Genomic DNA, 25,079 nt, shown 5'->3' on the forward strand with positions numbered 1-25,079 from the left:
CCTTGGTCGATCGAGGTCTGAACATTGTGCGAATCGCATTGCATTCCATTTTCATTTCTGAAGGTATTTATATGATCCTTGCGAAAAGCTCTGGCTCTGGATTATCAAGCAGGTACATAGAAGCATGGCTGTGCCTGGAAAGCTGCTTGGCAAAAATGGTGATGGAGATGGAGCTTCAGGCTTCGGACGAATCGTCCGTGACACCGGAATGTCAGAAAATAGTGCCAGACTCAAGTCAGAAAGTGACCTCTCCCAGTAAGGCAAAATCAGAGATCGAGCTCCTCCGTCAGGGGACCTTAGCGATACTGTCTCTGATGGCAGTCCAGGTCTGCATGAAGACTTAGGCCCACGTTCGATAAACAGGCATCCAATCTGGGCTGCCTGACACTGATAGCCTCAAGCACAGCGGTAGGCTCGACACTGGGCTGTCGACAGGGCATCGCATTCTCTGCAACCCTGGCGTTCCACAAGAGAAGGTGTCTCTATGCTTTCTGTAGGAGAGCGCTGTGCTTTGAAATACTTGACGCTTCACTTGCTGATGGGCGATCGGCCCAAACGACTTGCGGTCCGTCCTTCGGCCGTGGTTTACCAGAGGTTCATTACTTCTTCAGCCTCATTCAATCCTTGCTGCCGTACTTGTCGCGGTACACCTTCATCTGCTCGAGTTGTTCCGGGCCAGCACCTTCCAGTTGGCCGGCCTCGATAGCCTCAATCAGGTCCTCGAACTTGAGCACAGCCTCTACCGGAACCCCGAGCTCGTCTTCTGCAACCTTCATTGCGCTTCGTGGCTCAGAATCACTTACACGCTCCTGGCGGGTCAGCAGAAGCACAACTCCCACGACGGTGCCTCCTTGGGCCTTGATGATGGAGACTGCTTCCCGTAATGCAGTTCCTGCAGTCATAACATCGTCGATGACGACCACACGTTTGCCTTCGAGTGGTGCTCCCACTATTGTTCCTCCTTCCCCATGATCCTTTGCCTCTTTTCTGTTGAACGCGTACGATACACCTGCGAACTGCTTCCCACTGAACTCTAGCTCCCTTGTCACCACCGCGCTTAGGGGAATGCCTTTGTAAGCCGGACCGAACAGGATATCGAAGTGAGGTGAGAACGAGCCATCTGCTTCGGAACCAGCCTCGTCTGTTCCCAACGGGAGTGAGAAGGGTGGAGAGGTCAATACCGAGGCATATGCTCGGGCAAGTGCACCCAGTAATGAGGATGTGTGCAGCAGAGAGGATGTGAAGAAGTAAGGCGATACTCTGCCGGACTTGAGGGTGTATGTGCCGAAGGAGAGGACTGATGCTTTGAGCAGGAGAGGTAGCAGGGTGTCTTTGTAGGATGAGTTGGCAGCCATTTTGAGAGCGTAGTTCGATTAAACAGTCTCTGTTTCTTGGGATCAGGCTTTCTCAGAGTCCGTCGAGAGATTTGGTCGCGTCTCCCAGTAGTCTGTATGTTGGTAGCCCAGATCTTGAGCTTGGAAACCCTCGGAGCGGCGTGTACTTGCTTCCAATGCTGTTCAGAGTCCATTAAATTTTTCGAAATACTCGCGGTTCACCCCGAAATGGAACGATGACGACGCCGCCTTATGCTCGCCCACCTGAGTGCAGACTAGCGTCGCTAACTCCCAGATCACGTGCCAGGGCTTGCTGAGGCGTGCTGAGGCTGCGGCATCGGAAGACTACCGTGGGACGAGTAGTTAGCAGGGCCCTGGCTTGATGGATTTTTCTCCATTGGCTGTGGGCGATCTGACAGGTTCAAAGATATGCCTGTTCATAGACGTGCATAGACTACACCCTTCGTTGTTGCATGTGCTGACGGCCTGAGGAGCAGATCAAAATCTCCAAACTCCACCACGTTTGGCGGGATAGAGTTCGGTGGGCTACGGAAAGCACCTTTTCTTTCCTGCTCACCATTTTCCTACCAAGATTTCATTTCATCCTTCTGGACCACTTCTGTTGTATTTCTTTTACACCCAATGCAGCGACAACTTGCCGACAGGTGGGCTCGCAAGCGCTATTTCGGTTGAATTGGAGGAGGTAAACACAGGTGGTGTGCGTATTGACATCACGAAAGAGGAGGATCACGAAAGCAATCAGAAACCCAGAGCACAAACAGATACCCTTGCTTAAATTACTCATTTTTCCACCATCGCTACCGACGTTTCCTTTGGACCTTACGAAGCAGCCTCCGTCAAAATGCATATCTCCAAGAAACTAGCTCTTGCCCATGAGCAGAACCGACCAACTTTTTCTTTCGAATTCTTCCCACCCAAGACTGCTCAAGGTGTCCAGAATCTGTACGATCGGATGGATCGGATGCACGACTTGGGCCCTGCTTTCATAGACATTACATGGGGGGCAGGAGGAAGAAATTCGCAGTTGACTTGTGAAATGGTCAATGCAGCACAAACTCACTATGGCTTGGAAACATGCATGCATTTGACTTGCACAGACATGGAAAAATTACAAATCGACCAGGCTCTCCGACTGGCCTACAAGGCAGGTTGCTCAAATATCCTGGCACTGCGAGGAGATCCACCTCGAGACAAGGAAAAGTGGGAGGCCAAAGATGAAGGTTTCAAACATGCAAAAGATCTCGTCAAATATATTAAGACAGGGTACGGCGATGCTTTTGACATTGGCGTGGCAGGTTATGCCGAAGGATGTGACGACAATCGAGACGTGGACGTCCTGATCGATCATCTCAAGGAAAAGGTGGATGCCGGAGCCTCGTTCGTTATCACACAAATGTTCTACGATGTGGACATATTTCTGGATTGGGTCAAGAAGTGCCGCGACCGTGGGATCAATGTTCCCATTATTCCCGGCATCATGCCTATTTCGACTTACGCCTCATTCATTAGACGAGCAGAGTGGACTAAATGTAATGTTCCTTCAGAGTGGTACAAGGCGCTAGAGCCTGTCAAGAACGACGACGCCGCTGTCAGGGGAGTTGGCAAGGACTTGATTGTTCAGATGTGTCGGAAACTCCTCGATGCCGGGATCTTGCACTTGCATTTCTACACCATGAATCTAGCTCAAGCCACAAGAATGATTCTCGAGGAACTCTCTCTGACTCCCGAGACCTCAGGTATGCCTCTGGAGAAACCACTACCTTGGCGCCAGTCTCTTGGCTTGAATCGCAGGGATGAGAGTGTCAGGCCCATCTTTTGGCGCAACCGCAATACCTCGTATATTGCTAGAACAGCTGATTGGGACGAATTCCCTAATGGCCGATGGGGCGACAGTCGCAGTCCTGCTTTCGGGGAACTTGACGCTTATGGCATCGGCTTGAAAGGAACCAATGAGAGCAATATCAAGCTTTGGAACAAGCCAAAGACGCTGAGAGAGGTCACGGAGCTTTTCGTTCGTTTCCTAAATGGTCAATTGGATAGATTGCCTTGGAGTGAAGGGTCAATCTCTGCCGAGGCTAACATCATCAAGGAGGATCTCCTCAAGCTGAACAAGCGTGGTCTTTTGACCATCAATTCCCAGCCAGCTGTCGATGGTGCAGCTTCTGACGATCCGGTCCATGGATGGGGACCTCCGGGAGGTTGGGTCTACCAGAAGGCTTATCTGGAGTTGTTGGTGTTCCCCTCGATGATCGAGACGGTCATCGAAAGGCTCAACGCCAACAAGAACTTGACTTACTATGCGGTCAACAACCAAGGCAAGCTGCTCACGAATGCGAAAGATGAGGGACCTAACGCCGTGACTTGGGGAATCTTCCCTAACCGAGAAGTTGTTCAGCCGACAATTGTCGAGACGGTCTCTTTCCTCGCCTGGAAGGATGAAGCTTTTCGCTTGGGGGAGGACTGGGCCAAATGCTATCCTGCCGGCTCCGGAACTCGGAAGCTGATCGAAGCGATTATGGCTGAGTGCTACCTTGTCAACATTGTGAACAACGACTTCCATCAGACGAGCGAGATATTTGAGGTATTTGAAGGGCTTGAAGCTAATGATCTCGACAAAGTGTTTACGGATGAGCCAGCTGACAGTCATACCAACGGCACCAGGAATGTTGTCAGCGGCGACGCACCGGTTTCGGAGATTGAACAGAGCCTCACATCGGGAGAGCAGCGAAGGGTCCCGTTCCAGACCAATGGTACTGCTCTAGCAGGCTGACAAATTTGCGGTCAACCATCTGCGGGCGCAAGGGCGTCGACAATTATGCTCTTGAGCAATATGTGATGCCCTGGTCACGGGAGTTTTTATGGCGTTCATCAACCACCATCTGTCTTTTTTTTTTTTTTGGTTGGGTCGGTGGGTACTTCAAAAATATGCATGAATGGCATTGGAAAAGAAAAAGGAGTCGATCTCATTTCAACATGATACCCAATGTAGCGCACAAGCGAGTGTTTACGAAGCGATGACTTGATGTCTAGAAGGACTTGATGTGAAGGATAACAAGCGGCATATACAATACCTAGGTATTGGCTGCCATGACGGACTGTGACCTTTCAACCTGGTCCGATGTCCAATTTGATACCTACCTAAAGTATCGAACAATGAAGAAGTTGGTGACTTTGTTCACAATGTGCCTGTTCCTGTTTGTACTGCCAACTCTAACTATCTTCAAACGGGGCAGCAATAGTAGATCTTGCCCGCCCCGTCCCACTATGCGAGTTTGGTGGGAGCCAGTCTGAAGATGATGTAGTCACCGCGTACTCCCTTATGTCCATAAATGTTCCCGGCTCACTATAGCCACGCGTGCCGTGCCCGTGTCGCCGTCTGCTCTCGTTGCTGGACCACCACCCGACTTGCCAAGAGATTCTGGCTGGCCACTGCGAGGCTTTGGTGTCGATGATATCATACCTGTTATATGTGGTAATAGGAACTACCCCATCGGGGACACAGGCTTGTTTTTCATGAGCCGACAACGCCTAGTATCTCGCTATTTATTTTCTTTTGTCGTTTCCGTTTTCTCTTTTGTTCATATCACTCACTCACTGACTTACGCAATCACCCACCCACCGGGGTATGGTACCCCTTGCCTCCCTGGATTCAATTCTACCTTCGTCAATATCTACCAAGGGAAGAGCAGGGCGGGGCGCTGTGAGGATTCGGCTCAGATGAGACCGGCGTGTCTTTTGTCTCTGTAGGGACTGTTTTCAGATTGACGTCGACGTCAATCGAAGCCAGGTGGCTGGACGCAGTCGTTAGTATGCTGCTTTAATGAACGAATGATGCTGAACATGTCGAATCCGAAATCCCAGTTCCTCAAGCCCATTTCCTATCGCTCATGTTCTCGGCTTGCCTGACCTGGCTTTGATCGGCGCCAACTCTACCTAGAGATACTGTAAAGGGATCTATATGCCGCCTTTAATTTCTCCAGTGATACTCCTGTGTCGCCGGAGCTACCTTTGAGAGATGAATATAAGACAGCGCTATTCATTACGTGGACGATACCTAAGGTAGTCATAAGTGTACATCTAAATCCTACATCTCTCTCTCCCCGTCACTTCCTCCTCGCCTTGGAGGCATGCGAGGAAGGCTCCAGCTCCCCCGGCTCTGCCGTCAAAGGCGTATCAGGCTCCGCTAGAATCAGCTTGGGCCCACCGTGTTCGTTGTTCTTTCCTGCGTCCAGCGGAGCCGGCTCCAGACCGTCCGTATTCGTATTGAGCCCAAGCCGTGTAGCCCTTGGGCTCGCCGTCAATGAGTTCGCGATTCTCGCACTCGTACTCGCGCTCCTTTCAGCGCCCGATTCCCCTCTCTGCCTGGCCTTTTTCAATTCCTCTTTCAATACGTCCTCGCCTTCATCGTCCTGTTCAGTGTCATCGTCATCGCTTCCGTCAAAGAACCGATCACTCCACCTGGCTGAATCCTGCCTCGCAAGTCTTGACAGCGCAGCTTTACTAGAGTTCGAACTCGAGTAAGTACTCTCTCCAGCCGCGCTGACAAGCGATACCAACTCAGACACATCATCCCTCGATTCGCGGATCTCGGATTCCGTACGTGACCGCTGGGGCTGTACACGATCGCCGACTTTCCACCTGCTATGTAGCTCGTGGAATTGGTCATCATGCACGACCACGCTGCTCGGCGACGCACTAGCGGCCAGGTCCACAACGTCCGTCGTCCGTGCTCTCTCTGCACCGTCCTTGTGCTGACCACCTTCCTCGACCTCCTCAGGAGGCGCATCCGTCTGACCCCTGACCTTTTCTCCATCCGCGCCGACCACCACTGCATCACTCGGCTTGGCCCGTTCGACGTTCGACTCATCCTCATCCCGTGTCTTCGCGGCCGCCGTGTATGCAAAGTGAGTGTCACACATGTGTTTCACGACCGGCCAGCCATAAGCATTCGCAAACATTCGCCGGACGATCATATTGTTGTGCGCGTCCGGCTCTAGACGTACGAGCACCTTCCGCCAGGACAGGTCCTTGTGGTACGCCCGCGCGATTTTCTCCTCAATCTTCATCGAGCCCGTCTCTTGGGTTTCGTTTGGACCTTGCGTTAGTATTGACGCCGAAGAATGGCTTGAGCTTGAGCGAGGTGGATTTACCGTAAGCGAGGATGCCGGATCGGGTGGCATCAACGACTGCTGAGACCCCTTCCGTGAGCCTGGTATGGCCCTCATCATTAACGTCCGATGGCGCTTGGCCGGTGGCGGCGGGATGTCTTCGGGATGATACACGCGGTCGTGCCAGATTGTCCGTGGCCGAGCGGTTGGGTCGAGAAGGAATTCTTTCGATGGTAAAGGTGGGTTGAGAAGATCGCCGGCTGATTCGAAGAATGTGGTCTTGGGAGGTGCTTCCACTTCGCCGTTCTCTGAGTTGTTCGTGTACAGTGACGAGCCACGGACAAGATTTTTCCTAGGCCCTCCGTGCTCTTCTTCGACCTCATCCGAACCCTGCGAATTCTCATGCGAACTCCGTTCTGAACCGCGCTCAAGGTGGTGCATTGTCTGGCCTCGACGATATATTTTCTGCACCTTGTGTGCAGGCTTCTGTTGTCCAGCTTGCGGCTTGAACAGATTGAGCAGGCCCGTCCATAAATTCGATGCCGACGTTGTCGAAGAGGTGATATCGGCGCTCGGAGGAGATGCATCGGACTGCGGCTTCTCCACAAACTGTTGTGGTGCTGGCTCAGCTCTTTCATCGCGGTCTAACCCTTGACTCGCTTCTGCTTGAGGTACACTGGAGTCTGGATCAGGCGAAGACATCCCATTACCACTCATCTCATCCGCACTCTCTCCGAAAAGGTCATTCCAAGGCAGAGCCCTGCGAGTCGCACTGGCATTTTGACCAGTGACCTCAGCCCAGCCCCATTCCACCATGGTCCCAACCAGGCCGTTTTCGCGTCTGGCTTTCTCGACCCGGCCTAGACCTCTCCAGTCCAAGAACAGAAGACATGACGTCCTCAACGGGACTATTCCGTCGTTAACCACGTTCGAATACACAGTCCTGTTTCGGAATTTCTTCAGAGCAATATGGGCAGGACCAGACGGCAGGATCCGAAGTAAAGGTTTCGTGCCAGGATCGGGTTCTCTTTGTGCCTTGTGCGCTTCTGTCGTCAGGCTGCCCAAGACAGCGCCCCAGCCATTTTTGGCGATGGTGGGTGCGCGCCAGGTCAGCCCCAAATCTTGCCCTGTCCGGCCAACAAGGCCAAAGTCAAGCGCAAACTTGACATAGACTGGGTTCTCGTTACTCAGACCCAGAAAAGGGGTTGCCATGGCCACAAAATTTATGGGCTTGATGAGTTCGAAGAAATCAGGTGAATGTTTCTGAATGTACGCCACGGCGTATGTCTGAATTAGGCCGCCCAGAGAATGACTGATAAAGCTAATGCTGGTGATTTTATAGGGGAGATTGTGGCTCCGGTGGTTCTCATCCTTAATGATGCTGCTGTTCTTGTGTGTCGGTTGCACATCTGAATTCGGTGTCGGCTTAGATGTCGGCATGGATTTTGAGAGAGACTTCCCTATCGAACTTTTGACGGGTAGATATGGTTGATCTGGGTATGTGATGGAAAGCACGTATTTGGCGAACCGTTTGCCGAGATACTGGATTCCGCGTTCTGTTCTCACGGCATTGCCGTTGAATCCTCGAACGAGAACTTCTTCCTCCTCGTCGTCTGTGGTCTCCTCATCGGCACCTGTAAGCGCGATCTCCGGAACAGATTTCGTTCTTTGGTCAACCACGTCTCTTCCGAATTGATTCGACTCTGCCAACCGTCGTGCTCGCCTTTCAGCCCGTCTCTTCTTGGAGTCCTCCCGCGCCTGCTTTGCCGCTGTGTCGATGGTTTCTTTCATGAACAGCATATCTGCTCCTAGATTGCTATGCAGCCCATGTGTCAGAAGGACCAGATGGATCTTCTTCTGCTTCTGCTGCTTTTTGTCCTTTTTGGCGGCATAGTCTCGCTTGTCGCCGTGCTGGGGACCCTCTTGAACCTTGACGTCGCCGTCGCTTTCCCATTCAGGAAATGGAGGCGTATTCCAAAGACTCTCAGTATCGTCCACTGCCAGGCGAACAGCCTTGGAGAAAACCCCCTTCGGTTGTGCAGCATCCCTCGCTCGTCGGTGCTTGTGATCTTCCAGTCTTCCTGGCGCACCTTGGCCGGAACCGACAACGCCGTGGAATCCAAGTTCGACCGACTTCTCGTCTCTTCCCACGAGAACTTCATAGTGCACGGTTGCGGTTTTGGAGAAGATGATCTGCGAAGCCACTTCTATAATCCACGTAAAACTCTTGCGATCTCCATGACGCTTGCTCTCTCCGTGAACGGCGTCCCGGCGGATCTCTTCAGGGACTGTCAATTTCGCAGACCATTGACCACCTGCTTTCAATTGCGGTTCGTATTCGGGCACGCCCTCTTCTTTGCTGGTCTCGTGCTTTTTGTAAGGGTCGAATGTGGAAGGATAGCACGCGACATAGAGGGTGTACGGGCCGTGCAGGTATGCGGCTCGCAGCGGGATCGCGGAGGTGTTCTTGATCTTGACGTGTAGGTGCGTAGGAGGTGGGAGGATGCGATCGATGCTTGGAGTGTACGTCAATGTGTATCTAGCGGCACGAGTCAGTCACAGGCGCTAGTTGAAACACAACAGGAGAGATTTCTGACCTTACCACTTCACCGACCCGGACAGAGCCTGTCTGATGAAGCAGTAACATGTTGTCGAGGCATGCTGGAGCCGAGAAGGACTCGGTCGTGTTTTTGTGAATTCAAAGGTACAACCGGACGTGTCGGATATATTATGACACTATTTCGCTGGGTCATCCTCCCCGCAGCCGCCTAAATTTCCATAACAATCGGGGCGCCAGCTGACAGGCTCGTTAGCTAAGCAAGGCGGTGTGATGCTGTCCTCACTCCTGACCTGTGCCGAGGCTTCGTCACGAGGGTCATCGTCGTGACACTCCTTGTCAGTTCCTTTGTTCGTTGACGAAGTGATGCTTTCAAAGCTCGGCTGACGAGTCTAGAGAAGGTCTACTACGTCAGAGTGGTCATGGACAGTTTACGACGAAGTAATACGAGAGGAAAATCTACATTATCGTTGAGGTCAGGAGAAAGGAATGGCTAACGCTACAAACCCCTTTTCCCACGTTCATCTACAGCCGGCCGAGCGATTTCATACTTACAAGATACCAGCCGAAACTGTTAGCATGCATTCTTGCTTTTTCAAAATGTTCAAAACTTGCCCACAGCCGTTATAGATCGAGCATGAGAAGATGCAATTCCCTTGAGGCGCTACTCGCACGTCGGCTACTAGCGAGTACGAGATTTGGCCCTACAGCTGCATGCACAGCCTCAGCCTGATGCTACTCTCGACTTCCTACCTGCCAGCAACATCAGGCATCCTAAATGAAGTGCGATGCTCTTCAGCCCTTTCCAAAGACTGCTGATCTCTTTGCTCGAAGCCCGTCGAGATGATTCTGCTGCGATGAAGATCCAGGATGCACGATTTTTACTATTCTAGATTGCTCGGCGACCCTACCAAATTTCAGCCTCGCCTCGGTAACCGCTATGTCGAATTTCTGATGTCAAATGTCAACGATCAGAAAATTATTGACCGGAAAATTGAGGAAGCTGACATCAAGGGCTGGGTTGAGCAAGAAGGTCGCTCCGACCATATCGCCGATGTGCGTCATAAAGCTCTGCACAACAGGACGCCATACCTTCGACTTCTGATCGGAAGTCCGGAGCAGCACCAGAGTGATGCAAAGATTTTACCGTTGCCCATCTCCCGGGAGACCTTTGAAGCAGTCAGAACGGCATGGGGCTTGCCCAAGGAGCTCCTTCGGATGATGCTGAGCAGCCTCCCAATAACCAATGAATTCAGAGCCAGCGACTCGCTGGGCCGTTCTATTACCGGTATCATGGTTCGAAGCGCAAGATCTCGGGACTGGAATTTCTGCTTAGCTCTTGCTTACAATGAAGCAACGGGTGTTCTGCACGGCCTTCTAAATGGCATGCAGGCTGGAGAAATTCAAATGCTTCTCCAATGCCTCCAAGAATCCAGCCAGGAGCTCTCGGACCACATGCTACTTCCGATTTTTCTCCTCGAGCTGAAGGTTCATTACTTCGCCGTTCTTCTTGAGAAGCGCGCAGCAGGTATCGAAGAGATTGAATACATGACCGGCATGAGACACGGCTTCTCTTCGAACCCAAGACGTAATCCTGTGAAAGACACTGAGCGGGAGAGACTTCTCAAAGACTTGGACTTTGATCAAATAACTCAGAAGCTTACAGGACTCACTGGTACTCTGAGCTTTTGCCATATGACCTTCACCTCAAGCTTGCGGGCTTTAGAGGCAGTCACGGCTGTCAGAATCAGGCTTCTCGCCGGCCAGAGGACACTAAGAGAGGTTGATACAAGAATCACATACCTCAGAGAACTGATTGTTGGCTCCCAAGCACTCGGCGGAGTGCTTTCGGATCGGACAAAGGCTCAAGTCCAAACGGTATGACTTTGCGAGTAGAGAACCTTCAAGACCACGTTACTGACGCTCCTGGTTAGGTTTACAGCTTGATTGGTCAGAAGGACAACCGACTGAATATCGAAACGGCTGCAGCCTCTCGTAAAATTGCCGAGATCAGCCTTCTCCACAATACAGCGATGAAGGATATGGCGGAGGATTCCAGAAACATCGCAATCATGACCCGCAAGGACAGCAATGATATGCGAATCATTGCAGTAGTGACGCTCTCCTTCCTGCCTGGAACCTTTATGGCGACGCTTTTTTCCGCTGGCTTTTTCAACTTCTTCCCGGGACAGGACAGCTCCGATCAAGTCGTTTCAAGATGGATATGGCTGTATTTTGTGCTTACTGGAGGAGCAACAATCATTGTGTTTCTTGCCTGGTTCTGGTCTTCGAAGAGACAAAATCAGGAAATCCTAACCGTCATCAGAGACCCCTTGGCTCCAGATAATGAGGCACCTCAGGACGAGGTCCGCGCTTATTCCAACTCGGACATGCGTCAACCTTCCATTCCCGGGTTATGGAGTGAACGCTCCGGTTCCATCGGACCGGGTGGTGATATCGGCCCCATTACTTCGATCGGAAGCTCAGCCAAAGTCTCCGGCTAAGTGCCTCGACAGGCCTTGACGGGCTAGTCAGTGAGGTATATGGACGGAATGAGTTGAGCGATATATTCACTGAGTCAAGGACTAGGGAGCTGTCTGCCTAAGGTACAAGGGCAGCGGAATGACTGTTTGCTTGCTCAGGAGTCGCTGGGACTTTGGCAAACGCATATAATCGGTAACAAACGATCCCGGAAAATCTACCACATAAGTAATCATGCATGCGATCTGTATGTATATTCTACGACTAACCAAGAATGACTAATTTGGCCATGCAGACCATATGCATAATATAGGTATATTCTCCAGCTTGTGCGAGGCCGCTGGGCAGGGCGGTAGCCGCCAGGACCCTAAATGCACGTTCCTACCGCATCTCAACTGCTACTTATCACCGCCTACCACTCTTTGAGGTGAAGCAGAAAGTGAATGACACGGCAGAGTTTTTGGCCGCAGTCATGACTGCCTTTGTCATTGTCCTCTTCTCTGCCGCAGTCGTACGAAGTTGTAGACTCTGTCTCTCACTCACTGACAAACACATCTACCAAATCGACAACGCCAATATGATCCCACTCAGTCTCGAGAGGAAACTGGCCAGACGACGCCTTTAAAGGAACATTCTGGAGACAGACAGGGTGAGTCGTGCTAGGCACTCATCATCAGACAAGCCAATATCTAACCCAGCCAGGGACAAGATGCCAGCCAGTCAACCAACCCCCTCAATAAAGCCACTGCCTGTCGAGAAGAAGACGGGCAAGATTTCGAGTGCATTTGCGGCATGTGTGAGGTCGAGATCAAAGAAGGAGAATTCACCGGGCAGGAGTATCAACGAAAGAGCGACAGAGACGCCATGCTTGACGGACAACTGGACGAAAAGCTCGAGGAGGTCGAGGTGCTCCGCAAGAAGCTTCGTGAGACCCAGTGAATGGACGAATAAAAGCTATATGACAGGAGAATGTGTGGTCATCGGTTACCGTTTGCCGTTGGAATATAGTAATGAGCAGATCAACGTGTGGGCTGGGAACATTGTGCCGGCTCATGCTCATCTCTTGGGTAGAAGGTTCGAAACCACACAATAGTGGCTTAGGCTTCGATGGAAAAACAAGATATCATCCTCCAGAGTGTACTTCGAAATCAATTATGTGGTGTTTTCTCTCTCTAAATATGCTGAGCGTCTCTCACAGACTCCTTGCCACTTGGATCTCCCGTCCCTGCCTAACAATTCTGTGACAGAGGTCTGCCGCTTCCTTTATTTAGCGATGTCATTGCCCGCTGCGCAACAAACAAAGTGAGGACCTTTTTGGACAAGCGATATCGTGGCTGGATTCGTAGGAAGAAGGAGAGTCACTGATATCACAGCCGCAAGTAGCGACCTCTGCCTTCCTCAATGTATCTCAGGATAAACTGCATTTGTTCTGTCTCGTAACGACAAAACCCTCTTATTGGAGGTAAAGTACGCAAGTTAACACTGCCTGGTGCCTACTGCCCCGTGAGCTTCCTTTACTTCATTTCAGACATTCCATCCCGCGCTCTCAGGGTAGGAGTTTCACGCACTTTTCACTTCATACTCAACCATCTTCGCCGAAACGAAAACTCGATCCTGATTGTTCTCCGCTTGGTCATTTGACACCTTCTCAACAATCCAACTCGATCAAACGTCCTCAACCCGGGAATGTACCACAAGCAATTGGTATGGAACCTCTTCCTCCATATGAGCCCTAGAAGTCTTCCTACTTCGTAAGCGCTGTCCGTTAGCTTGCTGACAGCCTTCTTCAACCCAGTCTCATACAGCGTTTCGAATTCTCTCTCCTTGCTAAACACAGCCAGTGATATTGCAAATTGAAACCGAAGATCTCCCCTCCCAACCCATCATGCCGAAATCAAGGGCTAAAAAAGCAAAGGGCAAAGGAAGAGCCGGGCCATATACCACGGACACGTCTTCGAAGCGCTCACAAAAATCTGCACATCCCACTACTTCTACAAAATCAGAATCTCCAAAGCCAGTGGCGAACACGCGCTCTGCTAGAAAGAAAGCGGCTGAAGCTGAAAGCAACCGGTCTCGGTTTATCGAATTGCCTCCGGAGATCCGACTCCAGGTCTACGGATATTTCGCCTGCTGCCCATCGGACTTGGATGACCCACATACGCCCATTTTCGGCCAAGAAGAGTGGAAGGAGATCCAAGTCACCAGACGCTCCTTGCTCTCAGTGTCACGTCAAGTCAACGATGATTGGACCCCTTTGTTCTTCAGCACTACCTCTCTCGTGATCAAACCTGCACCATTGGCTATGTCCGGCAGCAGAACCAAGAAGAAAGGTCAAGATGATTCAAATGAAGATTCAAAGGCTGCGATTGCGAGACTCGCCAAGGCCTTATTGGCGGATATTCCAGTCAACAAACTACGATACGTGAGAAAGCTGGAGTATCGGCATCACAGACCATGTCCAAGAAATGGAAAGATCAAAAATGACGATGGGCTTATACACCTCGCAGACATCCTTGGGCATGTGAAGAGCAAACTGCTACATCTCACTAGTGTGGCCTTTGTTGTTGATTGGACTTGGGACAGCTTCGTGCCGTACATGTATGGTGCGACTGATGACCATGACGGGGCATTTGCGTTTATTGATGTTAATGGACGACTTGAGGAATTGTCTCAACGGATCTTGCGTGATCGTCGTGGCGCTATTCTTCGAGGTTGGAGTGTCGAGAAGAAGGCCTACTTCACTCGAGCATATCAGACTCTTTTCTGGATGGTCAAAGGGCTCGAACTCACTTTCCGCAACACCGCTGCTGGACTGCCGCAAACGATTGATGAGTGGGTTCAACTCGGCCAAAAACTTGCATCTCGACCATGATAGAAGGTGAAATTGCGACGCTCGAGCAACAATCGAAGACGAGCCTATGGAGGTGATGGGGAAGAAAACAGAATCACACTTGATTCTCGAGCATGGACGTAACATGAGAAAATGGCATTGTCCAGTATTACTTTAACAGTTGTCAAGATACAGACCTGCGGAGCACTCAACGCCATGATACCGAGGGTTGAGTGTTGAAATTACTTCGGAAAACAATCAGATGATTTCACATGGCTTTCATTTACTCCCTCATTTCACTTCACTGCACTTCACTTCACTCTTTAAGTAAGGGCCTCTCCAAGGCCAAAGCATAGAAGATAGACTGGCCTCCTACTTCTAGCTCATGTTTGATGCTGCAGAGGATTACCTTTCTCCTTTCTATCAGTCAGTTATCATTTCCTCGCACTCATTCATCCCAGGCCACGCGACCTATTCGTTGCTCGAACTATGTATGTCGCGGGCAAGGCGATGGCGGAGGTAATTAGCGACTTCATCGCCATCACCTCGGACGCTTACATCTCCTATCCAAGCGAAGAAATCAAAGCAGTCAGAAAACGCATCCTTGCTGAGCTGGAAAATTATCTGCACCACATCACTGAAAATCAACCTACAGGTAGCGTCAGCTGCTCCGAGAAAGATGCAGATGCCAGGGTGAAAGCCATGGTGGTCGAAGAACAGATGCACTCTAAGCTCAAGGAGATGTCAGAGTCTCTTGAAGAGACGAAGCGAAAACTTGAGCAGAGCCTTATAGCGTCCCGGAATGCTCAGCAATTCACCAAAAATGTTAGCAAATTATCAACTCCGCCGCCTGGACTACTCGCGCAGCGCGAAAAGCGTAAGCGAGACTACGAAGACCTCGATCGACAGTTTAATGATATCGAACAATTGAGGAAGAAATGGAAATCGACACGTGCAACTGCGGAGCCAAAATAGTTCTGTGAGCATGGCACTGACCTGCTAAACAAACGACGGGTGGTGGAAGCGTTCGGACTGGTGCGCAAGATCGATACGATGCCAGCTGGTCATTATGATGGCAGACTTCGGACTGTTTCAGAACTCCAGGAAACAAGAAAGCATCCGAGTTAGGGGTGGCTGCGGTAATTGGATGCCGGGTGTTGTGCCATTCAGAGGGCTCGATGAGAGACATGAGTTCATCATGCTAGGTACATTGGAGCACAATGACTTGGGATACCATCAACGGGGGTTTTACAGCTTCTACGAAATTAAAATACCATCGAAGCAAACTGAACATTCATTCCTCCAATATGGTCGCCTGTGAGTGCGGTAAGCGCAACCCATTGCAACACTTTCCTTGACTGTACACGAGTGTTGGTGCAGTATACCCATTTCGTCTTCTCTGCCTGCGCTTTCACATTGGCCATCACCTTGATAACAGATATTTTCCAGTATTCTTGCTTCATCAACGTCCATATCATCCACAGAACAGTCAATATGGCTCCCGATTCGTTGCCTAACGATTTGAAGCCGCTGCTCTACGATATGGTGCTTGCCGTTGAGAATCAAGGAATCAACAGCGACATCACGCAATCCGCCCTTGATAATTTGAAAGAATACGTGTCAAATACATTATCAAAACGCGAACATGAGGGCTTGTGCTCAGAAGCGATTAAGAGACTGTACGAGAAGAAGGTACCGGGGGTATATGCCCGCATGCTTGAAAATCTCCAAAGGGCACGTATATTCTTACAACAGCTGGCGAATCAGGCCATGAACCAAATTGGCAACTGGGGGGATGTCGAGACAAAGGAGCTGAAGAGAAGGCTCTTCGAAGAGATGGGAGAAAACATGGAAGTGATTGACAACCTGCGAAAAAGGATGAAACTCATCCCTCTCGAAGAGCCTAATCTTCTAGGAAAACAACCAGAGCAAGATGTCGAATCCCCTTTTGAGATGACTCCTATCTTAGACAACAGTATCCTAGAAGCCAGCAGTCCAGACGTCAATGTCCTAGAAGCCATCATAGCGGAAGCCGGTATCTCGGAAGACGGTACTCATGTTCCCAGCTTAGATGACGATGTTTTGGCCCTAATGCTTTGGAAGCCGGAAAGCGACGAAGCCAAGTCCCAAGCAACTGCAGTCCAGCCTGGTAACGGAATGTCCGCCAGCGTGGTCAACGGAAGGAGTCGGCGCTGTCCAACTTCACCGCATGCAAATGAGAGGACTGGGACATCACTTATTTGGCCATTGGTATCAGCCCCACAACGACGCCAGCGGTCCGGCTCCAATTTTGTCTAATGGCGCTATTTCCTCTCGCGCAACGCGTGGACGAGGGACGTATCGTGGCTTTGGTATACCTGATGGTCGAGGAGTTGGCAGAGCAGGTCAACTTTACTGAGCCTTCAGGTGAGCCATGCTCTCGCTACTTCACTGGATGCTTCCATGTGTGAAGTAATAACAATCATGGAGAATGCTGTCGAAAAGCATGAAACAAGAATGCAAAAAAGGCATATTCTTACGTTTTATGGGCCAGCCGTTGGGAGACAGATTCACCGTCGTCGATCACGAGGTTCAACGACTTTGTTGGATAGCTAAGAGTTTAGCAACGGATGCAAAGCTTCGGAATTCTTACTTTTGCTGGCAAAAAAATACGACTGGGCTGCAAGCCATGGAGACATTCACCGGCTTATCCAGAGATTGCTTCGTAAGCGCCGATTAGCAATACCAAAACATTCATACGGAGCGCTTGATCTCGCACCTGCTTCCAGTTTATGGCGAAATACTGATCAAGACGTCCTCGCGAATACTAGTAATGCAGCTTTCCTTGCATGTTGTCTCCATTGTCGTATCCCCACGACACCCTGGGTGACCCCTGAAGATCTGAGCCTCGTGAGCAGGCACGTGACCAGAGCATCGTTAGAAATGGATGTGACGGTTTCCTGCTACAGATTTCGTAACAGCCCAGTTTGGCCGGCATGCTGATCAAAACGCTCTGGAAGAGAGAGTTGACACAGGTCCAGGCTGCGGCCCACAGATCCCATCGCAAAACCAAGCCGCAAACAGTCCCCGTCAAGCATCTCGCACCCGCTATCAGCTGCACAAGCATCCTTCATAGCACTCGGGGTTTGACCCAGCCAAACCTCTCATACATTGGACTATTCGTTACATTCAGCCACAGCCCTAATAGCAAGACGAATGCCCGCTCAATATTGTCTCACACACCCAGCCAGGAAATCAAACCCTCAACTCCGACGCCCTCTTCACCCACCGTCCCACAATCGCCTCCCGCCTCCTCTCATCTATCTCGCGCTCCTCGTACTCTTCGCACTCCCGTATACACTCGTCAAGCAGCTCCTGCACCTTCCTCACTGCGTCGTCCACCATCCCGTCCACGCGACGCTCACCCCTCTTGAACGTGTACACCCGGTCCCATGTCTCCGCCGTGAGGGCCCCGAAGTGGTCGAAAGTCCGCCTGTCGACGCGGTCCTCGATCTGTTGGAAGAAATGCTGACTGCGTAGGCCGAAGTCGCTGTTCAGCGCGAGTTGGAGCTTCGAGAGCAGGACGTGTGCGAAGCGTTGGAATGTTTCTTGTCGGTGGGGAGTGGTGAATTTGGTGTGTGTCACGTTGTTGTTGAGGTCTGCGCTGGGAGGTGGGTTGTTGATGTTGATGTTGTTGTTGTTGTTGTTGTTGTTGTTGTTGTTGTTGTTGTTGTTGTTGTTGTTGTTGCCGTTGTTTACTCGGCTCCGAGGCTGTCGTGGTGGTGATGGTGATGGTGGCAACGCAGGTTTCGGTGGGCCACCCCATTTGGGAATCACACGCCGCACTTGTGGGAGGTTGTCTTCTGCTGCTTGCGGTGTCTGCGGTCCTGGACCGTCCCATCTTGGGATTGGGGGCTTTGTTTCTTCGCTTTCGACCTTTGCTGGAGGCGTGGACAGTGTTGTGCCGGTAGGATCGGATATTGCGGTTGTGGCTGACGCCAGTGGTTCTTGTTTCGATGCTGGTGATCGTCTCTTCTCGTCCATGGCTGCGTTGGATTGCGAAGACCGTCGCGCCGAGTCTGTAAATGAAAATGACAGTGGTGGTGGTCGGTACAGCGCTTGTTCTGGGATTCGTGACTGTCGACGACACCCAGCGTTTCGTGCTTGTCCCGTTGCTGGCGCCGCTGGTCCGTCATTGACTTCTTCTCCATCTTGCACACCGTCGGTAGATGGTCGACGTGAGATATCGGGGCCGTCCGGGCGCAAAATGCTCTGTCGACGCAGCCGAGGGTCTAACGTTTCGCGACTGGATTTGTGTTGTTGAACTGCTGTGAGGAGAGGCGGGTCTGGTTGAGTGTTTTTCTGAGCCTGGAATGCCAGTGTGGGTACCGTCCATTTGGGCAGAACGTCTTCTCCGTGCAGAGTCGACTTCTTGCGACCTGCGCTGTTCTGTTCATCTTTACCTGCACGGACAGGATCCTGATCAGAAGCGCCTGGCAATGTCCCAGCTGCAGAGGTGGGTATCCGGTGATGGTGGGGCGATAGCTGGGCCGCGACAATTGCGACATGATGCTGTTGACCTCGTTCCACGGCTGAAGCCGTCTGCTGCTGGTCTTCCTGTTGACGGGATGGAACAGAGTCGTGTAGGTCAGTGTCTGGTCGTGGTCTTTTGGATTTGTGCAGAACCTCCTCTTCCTCCTTCTCTTCCGAAAGTAGCTTTCTTTTGGATTGCAAGTTATGCTCAATCTTCTCCAGTTCAAGCTGAGCTAGTTCTCTTTGATATCTCGCCAATGTCAACTCTCTCTCCGCTTCAGCTTGATGTCCAGTAAGTCTGATGCTTGTTTCGTCCTGTTTAGCTTTCAGTGCTATTGCTGCTTCGGCTTGTTTGGACACAAGGATCTTCTCACGGGCGGCGAAGCGGGCCGCCAACCAGCTGTCTTCGTCTTCCATGGTGACCAGCGGCCACTCAGCGAAGTTGATGAGATGACGATATTAGCAGATGTTCCTATGTCCTGGTACAAGATGAAGAGCGAGAAAACCGTCCTTGTGACGAGCTGTGAGAATGGTTGCCATCTTTCGGAACAGATCATCTTATAAGAGCAGACACCCTGCCTGCACCCCATCTGAACAAACGCAGCAATGTCTGTCCTCAATCAGACATTGTAAACAGCCATCAGAAACAATCCAACACGATGAAAGCCTGCGTCAAAGAACAACAGCTTGGCGTACCAGGCAGTTCTGGAGACGACCAGCATCCATCGCCGCCAGTAACCACGGGTATCTGCATCGTTTTGTTTCTTTGAAGAGAATGGCGCATTGTTCTCAACCAAGGCTTCAGCGTCAGATTTACATCTTGACTACGGGGTACCCCTGAAACATAACAAAAAGGCAGAACCCATGCAGCCTCGTGTTGATTGAGGCGCAGGCAACACCGTCTGCAGCACAATGGGTTGATTTAACCCACCTGGCATGGTTTCTTTGTCCCCATCAGCATGAGATTGTCGAACGATTCAGCCAAGGTCGACATCGGCGTACAGCGGTCAAAGTCACATCGACAGTGGTCATGCCTGGCCCTTTGATCCCATCTCATCAGCTTTGGGGCTTGGGCCTCTTTCTGACAGACATTTTGGCATCTGATCAATTCCATTCCGTCCACTTCCTAGTAGTGTGACTTCAGGATCTGATTTGGCATTGATTGGCAAGAAGCTAGGTTACTAAAGGTATCATTCCGTTGCTCGCCATGGGTAACGTCGCTAGAAACTTTCTGGGTCCTTAATAACACCGAGGTAATCCTTCCCTCTGTCTGGTGATAACATCATTTCCTGACTCCAGATGCTTGGCTCGACAAGCTCAATCCGAGATGAGCCGGCCAATACGGACTGAACCCGAACTTCGGTCCAGATTTCAACTCGTCTTCATCAGGCTTCGGCCCCCTTAGATCTTCTCTGCCATCATTCCTTCAGGGCCAACGATGGCACTGGCAGGGGCAACATCAGCCTTTGTCTCGTCACTGAACTTCAAATCTTCCTCAAGATCAGTGGTGTCCTTGACCCTGGTCCAGATGACGGGAGCAGCAATGAGGAGTGAGCCAGCCAGCAGACCCCAGTTGACGGCGAACTGCGTCATAAAAGCAACTTTGTTCGCGTCGAGTTGTGGCGAAATGGCGCCACCAGCAGACTGAATACCTTTGTAAAAGCCGGCGAAGTTGGCAAGCTTTCGGCCATTATTAGTTAAGGAGCCCATAAGCCTAAAAGTGTCAGTCTTGCGATTAGCATATTAAGCGGGAGATGCTCACCAGTAGGTTGTGGTCTGCCAGACCGAATCATACGCTCCATAGAACATGAACAAGAACATGGGACCAATATAGGCCTTGTCGGTCCAGTCAATCTTGACGTAATCATCGGCAGTGGTCTCGGTACGGTTGTACTGCTTCTGGAAGTCGTAACCGCCACCCCAGATCACAAAGGTGAGCACAAACAGCACAACCATGACGCCTCTGGCACGAGTGGAGCGGCTGAAACGGGTGTTGTCGAGAGCAATACCGAAAATGATGGATCCGATGATTTGAGAGAGATAATACAAGACGCTGTTGAGGGCACGGGTGCGAATGTTGAACTTTGGAAGATTGACATCCTGGAAGTGGTAGGTGTAAAACCAGTTGCTGGCGAAGAACATGGGGAAGAGGAGAATGATGTACCAGTCGGAAAACAGAGACTGCCAGAGACCCTTGAGCTCCGACTTCCATGTTGGGTTCTTCATCATGATAACTCGAGAACCATCAGACCGTTCAACAAGCCTTGGGTCGCACAGAAAGCCTGCCAGAACGAAACCGGCTGCCATCAAGACAATGAAGGCGATATAAGTGCCGTCCCCAACGGAATTGCTCTTGTTGTGGATGCTTTGACCGAGGGGGACCAAACCGCCAATAACAGCTCCCAGGTTGAAGATACCCCAAAACACGGCAATGTACGTGCCCTTGGACTTCTCCGGAGGGTAAGACATCATAACGGAGCCTTGAGCCGTCCAGAGCAAACCAGCACAGACACCGAGGAGACTTCCTGCGAAGATCAGGAAGCCTGCATTCAAGGTGTGGTTGTAACACAAGATTGAGGCAATGTAGAGGCAGTAGCCGAATCCTCCAATACCCAGGGTAAGGCGAAGGCCGATCTTGTTGGCAATGGTGCCGGCGAAGAAGCCCACGACAGAGAAAGTTGCATAGACAGCGGTGTTTGCATTGTTGATATCATGGGCATTGACCTGACCAGCCGCACCAAGACCGTTGACTGCGTTGAACATGCCAGGGCACAAGAAACAGACCAGGGCGACAAAGACGATCTGAAATTGTGGTGTGGCATACGCAGGTATGGTGATCGGACCAAGCTTGAAGGACTTGTACATCCATGCCTTGCCGTGAGGTCTTGTTTCCGCACCCATGATCTCTGGTGCTTGGGTTTCCGACGCAGAGCCAGCGCTTGTAGTCGCCATCTTCTCGTTTGTGGGCTCGGACATTGTAGAACAGAAAGTCAAGCACGGACAAGCAGAGGACCGTGGTCGCGAAGGAAAGAAGATTGGAGGCGGACGAGGCTCAAGAAGTAAGCTTCAAGTGGCAAGCGGAGTGGAATTGCGGGAGTGGAGGTGCTCGGGGCAGATTCCTAGTGGAGTCTGGTGTGGTTTGGTCGCAGAGTGGTCTTAAACCTCGGAGTGTCGCGTGCACTGGAGATGGAGGGAGGATCTCGAGAACGAAGGAGGTCAAAGGATGTACAAGTAGTCGTTTGGATAGAGTGACAGAAGAGGAGAGGTACGGTGATAGTGAGCTAGGTTGCGCTAAAGGACGGTTACCATGAGTATCAGCAGACAATTCGAGATAGAGAGATAGAAGAGTGACATTGTAGCATACCGACGCAAAGACAGCACCATTTGATAGAAGGGTGTCTCTGAGATAATGGCCAAAGACCCGGACGCCTTAGTTCGCAACCAAGAAGTGTGGTTCGTCGGCTGGACGGCAGGATAATCCAGATACTTGACTGAGGTGTTGACTGAAGGTTGGATGAGAGAGGCTCGTTCAATCGCTCAAGTCGCTCAGCCGACCGCGACAGGGTCTCACTGGAGTGAAGACCATCGGAAATTGATCCAACTAGCAATCAGTAAGACTGGAGGTGGAGTGGGAGATAGCCTGGGATGCTTGTGTGATGGTTTGCCGCGAGACCAGGTCGAATGGGCGGTTGTGTTGACTGACCAGGAGATGCAGTGGATGGTGGGGATGGTGAAGGCGCAGGCAAAAAGTACAGCACGTGACCGGCCTACGATAAGAGTGTTGCATCTTCTCCGCCTTGACGTTACATACACCTTTTGCTGTTGATTGCGACTCTCTAGAACAACGTTCCATCCATCAATTTCTCCTTTCCATCGTTGCATCTCTCTCGTCCCTCACTTTTCTCAAAGGTGTCTAAACCTTTGCGACTTATAGGGCTGAAACAGAGGCAACGTGACCACGCGGAAGCACCTCTCTTCTTCCGACCACAGTACTGCGTACTCCCAAATCGATACTACCAAGTCACGTCGCGTTTGTGGTTGAACGTGCTCCAACACTGCAACATGAGAGGAGAAATTTTCCTAGCACCTGGGTGCCTAGGAGTGTTGGCTGCTGTCATCGTACAACCGTCCAAGCCCTTCTGGTGAATTCTCTACGTGCCACTCATCTCACCTTTTCCTGCGGTCTATTCCGTCGCCTGCCGTTCTCCAGATCCCGATGGCCAGTTAAATTTGCTAATATCGCCTCATCAACACACCGGTAACGTAGTATGACGTGACACCCCTACGTTTTTCTATATTCTTATCCATCGTCGTCTGCCTTTCGTTTGATCTTTCTCATTCTTGTAAGGCCAGCCTACAAGCAATCGTACTCTCCTTTATCACATTTGCTCGTTTTCAGGCCATATTCGAAATGCGGGCCTCAAGTCCTCGGGTTATCAAGTTTACCAACGGCTACCTACTCAAGGATGGCCAATTGGTCCCAGGAGATCTCTGGGTGTCGTCACAGAGTGGACGTATCATGAGTCCACAGACAGCGTTTTACTCATCTCGGTTAACGGCAGACAAGATAGTCGACCTGCAAGGAAAGATCCTCGCCCCTGGCTTTATTGATGTCCAGATCAACGGTTCTCACAATTTCGACTTTTCCACGCCAGACCCAGACTTCGCCGCTGGATTCAGTCGTACCCGCAAGCAAATCATCAAAAGTGGACTCACCTCTTTCGTTCCCACTGTCATCAGCACACGGCCAGAAGCTTATGATGCTGTCCTCCCACATCTTGGTCCTTCTGGGAAAACCCGAGATGCCAGCGAAGGCTCCGAGAGCCTGGGCGCACATATCGAAGGTCCATTCCTGTCACCTCTACGCAACGGCATTCACAACTCGGAAGTCCTGCGGGAAGCACATTCATGGGCCGACATCGAAAATTGCTACGGCTCTTCAAACCTTCAGAATGTTCGATATGTGACAGCGGCTCCAGAATGCGGCGAAATGATGTCCTTGATTCCTGAATTCGTTTCTCGGGGGATAGTATTCTCTGTTGGTCATTCCGATGCCACTTTTGAACAAGCACAGAATGCGGTTGCTGCAGGAGCTTCAATGCTCACCCACCTGTTCAACGCCATGAGGCCATTTGGGCACCGAGATCCCGGCATCTTCGGCCTACTAGGACAATCAACACCTTCGACGCCTGTTGCATCCCCGAGACACAGCCAGCCTGCAAGTACATCGAGTTCACCTCAGGGTTCTCCAAGGTCATCAAGACGATCGACACCTCGGTCCAGCCTCAGCATCAGCACATCCATGGCAGACTTAGATGCTGAAGTACGATACAGACAACCATTCTTTGGCTTGATAGCGGATGGAATTCATCTATCAGCTCAAGCATTGAAGATTGCATACTCGGCACATCCTGATGGCGCAATCATCGTTACCGATGCTCAAAAGTTTGCTGGCTGTCCTGACGGGGCTTATGAGTGGCGTGGAGAAGACCGATTCATCAAAGAAGGAAAATTGCTTAAACTAGAAAGCAACGGACGCATTGCTGGAAGTGTTGTTGACCTGATTGACTGTGTCAATAACTTTAAACGATTTACCGGATGCGGCACAGCAAAAGCCTTGGAATGTGTGACGAGCACTCCTGCAAAGATGCTAGGGAAGGACGTCGAAGCATCTAAAGGGAAGCTTGAGACGGGCATGGACGCCGATTTGGTCGTGCTGGACGAAGGATTGGACGGAGATTTGACTGTACAGCAAGTTTGGAAGTTTGGAGTTCAGGTTGTTTGACGTGATGGTTGAACGGCGTTGGGAAAGACACTTTTTTTAAGCTTGGCGTTACAGGAATCGATCACGTCTGTGATGAAACATTGGCATAGTTTGGAGGGTTTCTATCGAGTTGGTGTCCATGAAAATTAAGGCCACGCGGCTGAACGATGGCCCCGGAGATCAGGGGTACCACTACCAGGTACCTTGCTGTGATATGGTTAGAATTTACAACTAACCAGGATGATTGACGACTATGATGTATGACGTTTACTGTATATGATAGATTGTATAACGATGTACATTTGGCCTTCATGTTCTGTTCGAGTCTCGAGTCGGGAAATCGGCTGTCAGGTTGCGTTTCTCCTATTTCTCCGGTTGCAGGCTCTGTCCAGCCAACCAACTCCCAAAATCATCCTCCGGGTAAAATACGGTCAACAGTCAGTGCGCTTACAGGCGTCTGCTTACCTATCAA

General features: G+C 51.0%; 11 protein-coding genes across 11 annotated transcripts; 7 read left to right on the forward strand and 4 right to left on the reverse strand.

The window, feature by feature from the left end:
- Positions 1–2: 2 nt before the first annotated feature.
- Positions 3–1,550, reverse strand: PV05_04353 (orotate phosphoribosyltransferase). Its single transcript, XM_013460752.1, has one exon. The coding sequence runs from the start codon at positions 1,353–1,355 to the stop codon at positions 618–620; it is 738 nt and encodes a 245-aa protein (XP_013316206.1). The 5' UTR covers positions 1,356–1,550; the 3' UTR covers positions 3–617.
- Positions 1,551–1,741: 191 nt separating this feature from the next.
- PV05_04354 (methylenetetrahydrofolate reductase) lies at positions 1,742–4,253 on the forward strand. The gene has a single exon (XM_013460753.1). It carries the CDS (start codon positions 2,197–2,199, stop codon positions 4,123–4,125), a length of 1,929 nt encoding a protein of 642 aa, XP_013316207.1. The 5' UTR covers positions 1,742–2,196; the 3' UTR covers positions 4,126–4,253.
- Positions 4,254–5,304: 1,051 nt separating this feature from the next.
- Positions 5,305–9,158, reverse strand: PV05_04355 (uncharacterized protein). The gene is made up of 2 exons (XM_013460754.1): positions 9,061–9,158; positions 5,305–9,002 (listed from the first exon to the last, which is right to left on the reverse strand). Exons 1-2 carry the CDS (start codon positions 9,108–9,110, stop codon positions 5,459–5,461), a joined length of 3,594 nt encoding a protein of 1,197 aa, XP_013316208.1. The 5' UTR covers positions 9,111–9,158; the 3' UTR covers positions 5,305–5,458.
- A 732-nt stretch (positions 9,159–9,890) lies between these two features.
- PV05_04356 (uncharacterized protein) lies at positions 9,891–11,524 on the forward strand (the record flags this gene model as incomplete). The annotated part of the gene is made up of 2 exons (XM_013460755.1): positions 9,891–10,898; positions 10,955–11,524. The coding sequence occupies 2 exons, from the start codon at positions 9,891–9,893 to the stop codon at positions 11,522–11,524; spliced, it is 1,578 nt and encodes a 525-aa protein (XP_013316209.1).
- Positions 11,525–11,973: 449 nt separating this feature from the next.
- PV05_04357 (uncharacterized protein) lies at positions 11,974–12,440 on the forward strand (the record flags this gene model as incomplete). Its single annotated transcript, XM_013460756.1, has 2 exons — positions 11,974–12,012; positions 12,204–12,440. 2 exons carry the CDS (start codon positions 11,974–11,976, stop codon positions 12,438–12,440), a joined length of 276 nt encoding a protein of 91 aa, XP_013316210.1.
- A 946-nt stretch (positions 12,441–13,386) lies between these two features.
- PV05_04358 (uncharacterized protein) lies at positions 13,387–14,373 on the forward strand (the record flags this gene model as incomplete). The annotated part of the gene is made up of 1 exon (XM_013460757.1): positions 13,387–14,373. The coding sequence occupies one exon, from the start codon at positions 13,387–13,389 to the stop codon at positions 14,371–14,373; it is 987 nt and encodes a 328-aa protein (XP_013316211.1).
- Positions 14,374–14,820: 447 nt separating this feature from the next.
- Positions 14,821–15,306, forward strand: PV05_04359 (uncharacterized protein; the record flags this gene model as incomplete). The annotated part of the gene is made up of 1 exon (XM_013460758.1): positions 14,821–15,306. The coding sequence occupies one exon, from the start codon at positions 14,821–14,823 to the stop codon at positions 15,304–15,306; it is 486 nt and encodes a 161-aa protein (XP_013316212.1).
- Positions 15,307–15,825: 519 nt separating this feature from the next.
- Positions 15,826–16,629, forward strand: PV05_04360 (uncharacterized protein; the record flags this gene model as incomplete). The annotated part of the gene is made up of 1 exon (XM_013460759.1): positions 15,826–16,629. The coding sequence occupies one exon, from the start codon at positions 15,826–15,828 to the stop codon at positions 16,627–16,629; it is 804 nt and encodes a 267-aa protein (XP_013316213.1).
- A 419-nt stretch (positions 16,630–17,048) lies between these two features.
- On the reverse strand, positions 17,049–19,260 carry PV05_04361 (uncharacterized protein; the record flags this gene model as incomplete). The annotated part of the gene is made up of 1 exon (XM_013460760.1): positions 17,049–19,260. One exon carries the CDS (start codon positions 19,258–19,260, stop codon positions 17,566–17,568), a length of 1,695 nt encoding a protein of 564 aa, XP_013316214.1. The 3' UTR covers positions 17,049–17,565.
- A 984-nt stretch (positions 19,261–20,244) lies between these two features.
- PV05_04362 (uncharacterized protein) lies at positions 20,245–21,819 on the reverse strand (the record flags this gene model as incomplete). Its single annotated transcript, XM_013460761.1, has 2 exons — positions 20,245–20,557; positions 20,606–21,819. 2 exons carry the CDS (start codon positions 21,817–21,819, stop codon positions 20,245–20,247), a joined length of 1,527 nt encoding a protein of 508 aa, XP_013316215.1.
- Positions 21,820–23,018: 1,199 nt separating this feature from the next.
- On the forward strand, positions 23,019–24,919 carry PV05_04363 (uncharacterized protein). Its single transcript, XM_013460762.1, has one exon. It carries the CDS (start codon positions 23,255–23,257, stop codon positions 24,626–24,628), a length of 1,374 nt encoding a protein of 457 aa, XP_013316216.1. The 5' UTR covers positions 23,019–23,254; the 3' UTR covers positions 24,629–24,919.
- Positions 24,920–25,079: the final 160 nt, after the last annotated feature.

Source organism: Exophiala xenobiotica, assembly GCF_000835505.1.
Source record: "Exophiala xenobiotica strain CBS 118157 unplaced genomic scaffold supercont1.3, whole genome shotgun sequence".
Taxonomy (NCBI): domain Eukaryota; kingdom Fungi; phylum Ascomycota; class Eurotiomycetes; order Chaetothyriales; family Herpotrichiellaceae; genus Exophiala; species Exophiala xenobiotica.